Source organism: Budorcas taxicolor, chromosome 5, assembly GCF_023091745.1.
Source record: "Budorcas taxicolor isolate Tak-1 chromosome 5, Takin1.1, whole genome shotgun sequence".
NCBI lineage: Eukaryota > Metazoa > Chordata > Mammalia > Artiodactyla > Bovidae > Budorcas > Budorcas taxicolor.
In genome coordinates, this window is record NC_068914.1 from 147,319,445 (window position 1) to 147,329,009 (window position 9,565).

A 9,565-nucleotide genomic window follows, 5' to 3' on the forward strand; every position below is an offset into this window, starting at 1 on the left:
CTCCTCCTGCCCTCAATCCTTCCCAGCATCAGGATCTTTTCCGGTGAGCTGGCTCTTTGAATCAGTTGGCCAAAGTATTGGAGCTTCAGCATCAGTCCTTCCAATGAATATTCAGAACTGATTTCCTTTAGGACTGACTGGTTTGATCTTGCAGTCCAAGAGACTCTTAAGAGTCTTTTCCAACACCACAGTTTGAGAGCATCAATTCTTCAGTGTTCAGTCTTCTTTATGGTCCAACTCTCACATTCCCATGTGACTACTGGAAGGCCAGATTGTAAAGTAGGGAGAAAAAGTGTCCAGTGTGCGGGGCCAGCATGGACATGGGATAGGTAATAAGGTAAAGAACAGATGGGAGCTACGCCATCCTACGGCATCCAACTCCGGCCAGAGTCCGAGATCACTCCTGCCGTCCTTGTCCTCGAGCTGGGATGTGACACACGGGGACCCGCCCCCACCTTTCGGCCGAGTGCAGCCTCGCATCAGTTTCCCCGCCCCCACTTTGTGACGTCGGCTGGTCTCGCCCCCCTACCCACCGCGGCCCCGCCCTCCCGCCTATCTGCTCGCCCTGGCTTGGCCGGTTAGAGGCGCTCGGTCCTGGGAACGCGGGCGACCGTCTGGGGCCATGAGGCATCTCGCCGCAGGGTCCTTTCTCTCACTCCTGAGGGGTGAGCGCGCCTCCGCCCCCGGAACTCTCCACAGTCTCCGAGCCGCCTTCCCCCGGGGATGCCTGCAGCCTCTCCCCATCGCCCGTCCCCGCCGCGCCAGCACCCCTGCACACTCACCCCAGCTTGGCGGCCAGGCGCTCAGTCCCCGAGTGCACGCCCCGCTCTCGGGGTGGGTGTTCCCGGCCGGCGGGTGCGGAGAGGGGTCCATCGTGGTCTGTCCCCGACCCGCAGTGCTGCTCCTGCCTCTGGCACCGGCCCCAGCCCAGGACTCCGCCTCGACCTCCACGCCGGGCAGCCCCCTGTCCCCCACGGAGTATGAGCGCTTCTTCGCACTGCTGACCCCTACCTGGAAGGCGGAGACCACCTGCAGGCTCCGTGCCACCCACGGCTGCCGGAACCCCACCCTCGTCCAGCTAGACCAGTATGAAAACCACGGCCTGGTGCCGGACGGTGAGGGCCAGCCCTGTGCTCCTTCGACCCAGGGAAAGGGGACAGGTGGTCCTGGGCCCTGAGCCCGGGTGCCCCGCTCTCCGGACCCCAGGAGCCCATCGCACCCTCCCTCCAGGAGGGATTACACCCCTGTGTTCACCTGTGCCCCACCCTTCCCTAGGCGCAGTCTGCTCCGACCTCCCTTACGCCTCCTGGTTTGAGTCCTTCTGCCAGTTCACCCAGTACCGTTGTTCCAACCATGTCTACTACGCCAAGGTGAGGTCAAGACAGAGCTTGAACCTGGTGTCACCAAGGAAGGGCTCCAGGCCATCCTTAGGTCCTCCCTCTCAGTCACTGGCTGGCCGACACTCGCCCAGTGTCTCACCTTGGGCATTCAGACTCTGAACAATCCCCTTATTGCCAGAAAAGTAAGGGAGAGAGATGGGAGGAGGCAGAGAGAAGCCCTTGTTCCTCCCAACAGAGATGTCATTCCAGTCAAATGTAAAAGCCTGAAGGCAGGAATGTGGGCCGGCAGGGTGTCTGATTTTGCAGGGGACCCTGTCTCAGATCTAGAGGATTCGACTCAGGGCCATGTCCCCTGATTTCCTCCCAGGAACTGTGAGAGAGGAGACCTGGGGACAGAGGATAAGGTGTAGTGGAAATGTGCCCTTTGTGAAAGGCGTTCCCACTCTGCTTCTCGCCTTGCAGAGGGTCCGGTGCTCCCAGCCAGTCTCCATCCTCTCACCCAACACCCTCAAGGAGGTGGATAGTTCACCCGAAGTGCTGCCACCCACCACGGCTACCTCCCCCATGTCCTCCCACATCACAGGTGAGACCCTGCCAGCCTCTCACCCCAGAGTCCCCAAACCCAGGGCTTAAGGCATCAACGGGAGGGAACTAAGGAGGTGAGCTGCTGGAAGTAGCCTTGGGCAAATGTTTGCATAAGGGGAAAGCCTACTTTTTTGAATACAAGTTAGGGATTTCCTGTATCAGAGTGTTTTCTGACATTACATCTATTTCTGCCCTGAACTGATTTTTCCTTGCTCCCCAAAACACTATTGCATTGAGAAGTCCTCTGGCACATTTCTCAGCTCACATCTTCACTCCAAAAAGGATTGGTTGCTAGGTATTCAAAATACTTGGTGCTTGCTAAGTGAGAGGGACAAAAGGTGGTATTTGAAGTGGGTTAGGAATGAGGATCCTTTGTGAGGGAGGTGGGAAGGGAACCTGTAACACTGCCACCACCGTCACCATAGTACTATTGTTTTGATATTTGTATTCTTGCCTGTGTTTTTTATGATTGGTTGTGTGAATAACTTTCCTCTACCTTTGTGTTTATGTATGTGTGTGTGTTTATGTGTGTGTGTGTGCTTATGTGTGTTTGTGCTTATGTGTGTGTGTGCTTATGTGTGTGTGTGCTTATGTGTTTGTGAGTGTTTGTGTGTGCTTATATGTTTATGTGTGTGCTTATGTGTTTATGAGTGTGTTTGTGCTTATGTGTGTGTTTATGTGTGCTTGTGTGTTTGTGTATGCCTATGTGTGTGTGCGTTTTGTATGTGCTTATGTGTTTGTGTGTATTTATGTGTGTCTGTGTGCTTTTGTGTTTATGTGTGTGCTTATGTGTTTATGTGTATGTGTGCTTATGTGTTTATGTGTGTGTGTTTATGTGTGTCTGTGTGCTTATGTGTTTGTGTGTCAGTTTGTGTGTGCTTATGTGTTTGTGTGTCGGTTTGTGTGTGCTTATGTGTTTGTGTGTTTTGAGTGTGCTTATGTGTTTCTGTGTGTGTTTGTGTGCGTTTATGTGTTTGCGTGTGTCCCTCTGCAAAGACGGAATGCCAGAAGCCTGACCATTCCTTTCCCTTCTCTCTCTTGGTCCCTCGCAAACCCTGTTGCAGCCACCGAACGACAGGTCTTCCAGCCCTGGCCTGAGCGGCTGAACAGCAATGTGGAGGAGCTGCTCCAGTCCTCCTTGTCCTTAGGCGGCCAGGAGCAAGGGCAGGAGCGCAAACAGCAGCAGGGGCAGGAGCACAAGCAGGAGCAGGGGCAGGAGCACAAGCAGGAGGAAGGGCAGGAGCAAGAGGAGCAGGAGGAGGAGCAGGAGGAGGAGAAGCAGGAGGAGAAGCAGGAGGAGAAGCAGGAGGAGAAGCAGGAGGAAGGCCAGGGCACAGAGGAGGCTCTGGATTCAGCGTCTAGGCTACAGGCAGACCCAGAGCCCAAGTTTCGGTCTGAACTTGTGTCCTCCAACCCTTTCTCCTTCACTCCCCGGGTGCGGGAAGTGGAGTCTACTCCCATGTTGATGGAGAACCTCCAGGAGCTTATCCGATCGGCGCAGGAGATGGATGAAATGAATGACATGTATGACGGGGAGACCATCTGGAGATCCCAGAGCCCTGGCAGGTACTGGACGTTCTGTCTCCCCCACCAGCCCCACCCATAACCCCGACAGCCAAGGCCTTTGGGGATGAGAGGCCCACTTGGCCAGCCTTGGCCTCAGACCCACCCAGATCTGCTTGGGCTTTGGGTACACCCAGCGGCTGCCCGCCTCACCTCCTCTGTGGCTTAAGCAGTGTCCTAGATGCCCATCTCTACCTGGCATGGGGTGAGCCCTGAAGCTAGAGCTACCAGACTTGGGTTCTGGGTTTCTCTCAGCCTCTGATGAGCACTGCAAATTTCATTTCCCCTTTCTGGGTCTCAGTTCCTCATCTGTAAAAGGAGGCAGTTGATCTGGAGGCCTATAAGGCCACCTCCAGCATGCTGAATGCATGTGACTAAGACTGGATGGTAAGGGCAGGGGGGAGCGAGTGGGCATGGCTGTCTGCCCTGGCCCTCTGGCCCATCCCCTGCAGTGGTGCCATTTTGGTCTTTTTGCAGCCTGCTACAGCTGCCCCATGTGGAGGCCTTGCTGACCCTGTGCTACTCGATTGTGGAGAACACCTGCGTCATAACCCCGACAGCCAAGGCCTGGCAGTACTTGGAAAATGAGATCCTTGGTTTTGGGATATCGGTATGCCCACCGAGCTGTTCACTGGCTCCAAGTTCATGGGCCTAGGGAGTACAGGATGGGCGGGGCCACAGAAAGCCTGAGAAACTCTCCAAGTGAGAACCCCTTCTTGGAAAGACATTTCCAGCTCCCTTAAAAGGAGGGAGGCTCAAGACAGAGTCTGGAATCCATTCCTGGCCAGAATTCCTTCTGTGGCTCAGTTGCTAAGCTTGAGTCATGTCCAGAGCCAGTTCACCAACTGCAGGATGTGGCTGTACCTTAGATGCAGCTCGTCTTCCGGGAGGGGTCCTAGAACCCGTTCCAGGGCTCTGTAGAGAGATCCCAATCTCGATATGTCCTCAGAACCCAGCAAATTATATTTCCAAGAAGTGTAGGACTTTCTAAAAGCACAAGTTAGCAAATGTGTGCTAAGAGCTGGCATGCCATCCATGCATCTGTCTATTCAACAGATATTGATTTGGCTAGGTATTTGAGACACTAGCAATTCTGTCCTAGGTAATTTAGTGACGAGTGCAACAAGATCCGATCCTCTGTCCTCCTGGAGTCCACTGGGAGAGAGAGACAAAACGGAGACCAGTGTGACAGGGATCGACGCATGACGGATAAGTCCAAAGTTCAGAGAGCAGATGGCGAGCACAAAAGTCATGATGGGGCCAGGATTGGACAATGCCTCTTAGAGGAACTGATGTTTAAACTGAGACCTGGAGATAAAAGAAGTTAACCAGGCAGAAGAAGGGTTTGGTAGAAGGTTCCTGCTACAGAGACTAGTGTGTGCAAAGGCTCAGAGGCAAGAGAGAAGAAATTCCACGAGGGACCAAGAATGAGCACACTGTTACTCTTCCTCCTGCTCGCAGGGAGCTGAGATTGAGTAGCATTATACAAAAGGAGTGTGGGTTGGTAGGTGATGGAAAGAGAGTTATTTTTTGATGGAGATGGACTGCACTTAGGAAGTTCAGGACTAATGGAGAGCTCACTGGATTTTAGGGCTTGGCTGAAAGAACAGTAAGGAGCCCATTTTACCTGGAAACAGAATCAAAGAGGCCATAATGTGAATAATCCCGAATGGCAGTCCGAAGCAGTTGTATTTCATTTGGTAGGAAAGGGGAATTCAGTTATGATTTGGGGTTAGGGACCTGATGATGCCTCCCCCGTGAGCTGTTATGAGGAGTGAGCAAGAGATTCTGTGACTGTGATGCGCTGACGGGACGGCCTGGAGATCATGCCGAGCGAGATCGTCCTGAGGAGACTCACTCAGGGCGGAGAGCCCCGCAGGAAGATGGGCGGCTCCACATCCAAGAAGGTCCTCCAAGAACTTGGAGGCTCTGAACCCAGGGGCTCCAGCAGAGGACCTGGGTTTTTGAGTTGGAAGCAGCCGGACCAGTGTCCCAGGTCCATCATGCATTCGATGTCTGTTTGAGCAAGTGACTCAGGCTTGGGGAGCCTCAGTTTCCTGGCAGGCAAATGGAGCCATGCTTAGTAGCTATTCTATTCCTAGGAAGACCAAATAAGATGAAGGCATTTATCAGCCATGGCGCGCAGCACCGTCCCAGCTCTTTGTAAATATTAGCATTATCATTAGCAGAGAGGAAGGGAGGACTGTGAGCCTTTTTCAGTTAGGCAAAGTTAGACATCTGTCAGGCACTTGGCCATGGGGATTCAAAGCTCAGGAAAGAGATCAGAACGGATGATAGAGGCTTGGGTGTCACCTGCAGGAAGATGAAGATTGTTTGTGAGGAAATAAACCATCCTCAGAGAAGGCAATGGCAACCCACTCCAGTACTCTTGCCGGGAAGGTCCCATGGATGGAGGAGCCTGGTAGGCTGCAGTCCACGGGATCGCTAGGAGTCGGACATGACTTCACTTTCACTTTCATGCATTGGAAAAGGAAATGGCAACCCACTCCAGTATTCTTGCCTGGAGAATCCCAGGGACGGGAGAGCCAGGTGGGCTGCCATCTATGGGGTCGCACAGAGTCGGACACGACTGAAGCGACTTAGCAGTAGCAGAGGAGGGGGAAGAAATAGAGAGCTGATGGGAGGTCTTTGAGGGGAGGACCTTGGGGAAGGGGTTTGGGAAAAGCCAGAGGAGCTTCTGGAAAAGGCTTAATGAGGGGACATTCTGTGGGGGCATGGGACTTCAGCCTCAGGCCCTCAGCCACACCCCTCTGCAGGTCTGTGACAGCCTGGGGCGGCGACACGTAGCCGCGTGTACCCTCTGTGACTTCTGCTCGCTGAAGCTGGAGCAATGCCACTCGGAGGCCAACCTGCAGCGACAGCAGTGTGACAGCTCCCACAAAACACCCTTTGTCAGCCCCCTGCTTGCCTCCCAGAGCATGACCATCGGCACCCAGGTACTGACCCAGCCGGGTGGGTTGCAGTGGTGGTGGGGGGGGGGTAGGGCTTCAGGCAGGGCCGGACAACCGGGAGCTGGAGGGGGTGAGCAGGGTGCCCACTTCTCTCCTGCGCCCCGTGCTACAGATAGGGAGCCGGAAATCGGGCCGCTTTTACGGGCTGGACTTGTACGGCGGGCTGCGCATGGACTTCTGGTGTGCCCGGCTGGCCACTAAGGGCTGCGAAGACAACCGAGTGGCCAGCTGGCTCCAGACTGAGTTCCTGAGCTTCCAGGATGGAGACTTCCCCACCAGGGTCAGTCCCACCCCCCTTACCACGCTTCTTCCTGGTCCCTCGCTCTGGGGAACCCTAGGATGTGGGGCGGGGGGAGTCTTGGGGCCCTGGCTTCTGAGAGCTGCTCCTCACTGAGCCTCCTGCCTCTTTCCAGCAGACTCCCCTCTCCACTCCTCAACACCCTCCCCGCTACCTCTGCCACCTCCGCCTCCCTTGGGCCCCCAGGAGACCAGGATTGTGTTTAGCAAAGGACTAGCAATCCGGGAGGCCAGAGGGTACAGGACTTGGGGGCACGAGACAGGTCTGGTCCCAGCTCTGCCAGTTACCCTCGGTGGTTGGGGGTGGGAGGCCTCATTCCTAAGACAAACTTCTGGGTGATGCCTGAAGTGCCGTTGACGGCGATCCAGTGCTTCCCTGCCTTAGTCTGTAGGCTCCTTCCCGAATCTTCCAGTGCTTTCCCTCTCAATGGGATCAGCTTTACCCCTTCCCGCAAAGTCACCTCCCCTGTGGGTCAACCTGTTGTAGCTAAGAGCCAGCACTGCCCCCCTCACCCCCCCGCCCCCGCCCGCCTTCTGTGTGGTTTAACAGAAAAAAATCAAGACCAGGACAAGTGGAGGCTACTTAAGAAAGGGCTTTTAGCTGAGTAGAAGGGCCTCTTCCTAGCTCTTCTCCCTGAGCCCCTAGATCTGGACGGGCCCTTAGACCATTTCAGCTGTTCCCCTGGGTTTATGGGTGGGGTGGTGAGGGCCACAGAGGGAAGTGGCTCCACCCAGGGTCACACATTAGAAACACTTCCGCCTCTTCCATCCTAAGCCGTCCCCAGGAGGTTCCCTGAGATGAGACTGCCACTTGGGACCCTGCCACGATCTGGAGCCTTGGTACTCACTTCCCCGGTCCTCTCCTCAGCTGCTTTCGCAGCTTGCTGACCAGCAAAGCAGCCCCTTCCTAGTTTCAGCTCCCAGCTTCTTCCCAGACACTGAGGGTGACACTGAAGGGGATACCCTGGTGCAGAGGGTCTGGTTCTCTGCCCTGGTTTCTGCCGTGGGGGGCGCTCTGAAGGGCTCTGAGGCTTCTGAAGTCTTCCACCTCCCATCCCCCGCTCCTGCCTTAGATCTGTGACACGGAATATGTGCAGTACCCCAACTACTGTGCCTTCAAAAGCCAGCAGTGTATGATGAGAAACAGGGACCGGAAGGTGAGCCCCTCCCGCTGCTCCCCCCCCACCCCATCAACCCTTCCATGGGTCACTGCACGCTGACCTGTTCTGGCCACCTTTCCACCTCCCCCGCGCACCCGAGCTGTGGCATCCATCTGAGCATGGGGGTGGGGGTGTGAAGAGCAGGTGTGTCTTCCGGAGCTCTGTCCCTACTCCTCCAGCCGTGAGGTGAGCAGCTCTCCCAGGGCCCCAGGCCAAGAGTTCCAGGATGGGGGTGGAAAGGGGAGGCTGCCATCAGAAGCCCTGGGGACACACTGGGAGGGAAGAACCCCCAGCCAGGTTGGTCAGAGAGGTCTAGGTGTCAGTCCTACCTCCTGCTCTTACTCACTGAGTCGTCTGAGCCAAGTCACTTCCTCTCCAGCCCCGGGCTCCTCATTTCTAAAAGGAGGGGTTTGGGCTACGTGGTGTGTCTGGCTGCTTTTTTAAAAAGCCACATCTGAGCTTCCGGCTTCTCTGACTTTTCCTGCACTCCCTGCAACTACGCCCACCCCCGCGCCCGCCCCCGCCCCCGCCCCGGGGTCTGGACTTCTGACACCTCTGGCTCCTGGCTCTCCTACTCGGACCCTGCACAGGTGTCCCGCATGAGATGTCTGCAGAATGAGACGTACACCGTCCTGACTCCGGACAAGAGCGAGGACCTTGTGCTTCGATGGAGCCAGGAGTTTAGCACCTTGACTCTTGGCCAAGCTGGATGAGCTGGACTCTGTCCTCTCCCCACCCGCTACACCTTCCCACACTGTCTATTGCTTTCAAACCCTAGGTTGTCTCTTACTTGGCCCAAATCATGTGTCCTTTGGGTTGGGGCACCGGTCCCAGAGAGGTCGGTGATGGGAACTCTGCCCATCTTAAAGGATGTCTGTACATAAAATGTTTCTTTTTAACTTGTGTGGCCTGGTTTGGTTGTGATCCCCTCCTGGGCCTGCCCACCCCCTGCTCCCAGGGAGTCAGTCCTCCAACCCCTGGCACTTATGGAGCCATCTGTCGGTAAGGGAACCCTGGGGGTGGTTCTCAGGGAAGCAATCCTGTGCCAGGAGAAGACTAAGAAGTCAGAAGAAGTCATGGCCGGTGTCTTGAGGGACCGTGTGGGCCATGAGGGCATGTGTGTCTCCATTTCTGAAGCTCTGATCCCATGATCTCAGATGTGAGTGTAGGACTGTCCCTCTGGAGGGTCATCTGAATGAGACTATGTCCAGGGGGGGCCAGCCCCAGGCAGTATGGCAGAATTTGCCATTTATAGGAGGGAGGAGGCAACTGGGCTGGAAGCCCTTGCTCTGACATCCAGTCATGGGCCCAATGGTCCAAATGTGGGGGAGCCACGTCATGACAGCTTGCATGGATATGTGACTCCAGCATCAGCCTTTAATAACATGGGATCAGGATTTAGCGGGTGGTCGAGTAGTTAAGACTCCATGCTTCCAATGTAGGGGGGCGCAGGTTTGATCCCTGGTCGGAGAAACGAGATCCCACATGCCATGTGGCCAAAAAAAAAGGAAAAAGAAAATTTCTTGAACTGAATAAAAATGAAAACACAACATATCAACTTTTTAAAAAAGTTTAAAAAAATAACATGGGGGACTTCCCTCGCTGTTCAGTGATTAAGACTTTGCCTTCCAGTGGCATGGGGTATGGA

General features: G+C 55.2%; 1 protein-coding gene across 1 annotated transcript; it reads left to right on the plus strand.

Annotated features, from left to right (window-relative positions):
* Positions 1-622: 622 nt before the first annotated feature.
* ACRBP (acrosin binding protein) lies at positions 623-8,630 on the plus strand. The gene is made up of 10 exons (XM_052641437.1): positions 623-665; positions 897-1,115; positions 1,276-1,370; positions 1,803-1,923; positions 2,990-3,491; positions 3,966-4,098; positions 6,266-6,445; positions 6,573-6,740; positions 7,831-7,914; positions 8,508-8,630. The coding sequence occupies exons 1-10, from the start codon at positions 623-625 to the stop codon at positions 8,628-8,630; spliced, it is 1,668 nt and encodes a 555-aa protein (XP_052497397.1).
* Positions 8,631-9,565: the final 935 nt, after the last annotated feature.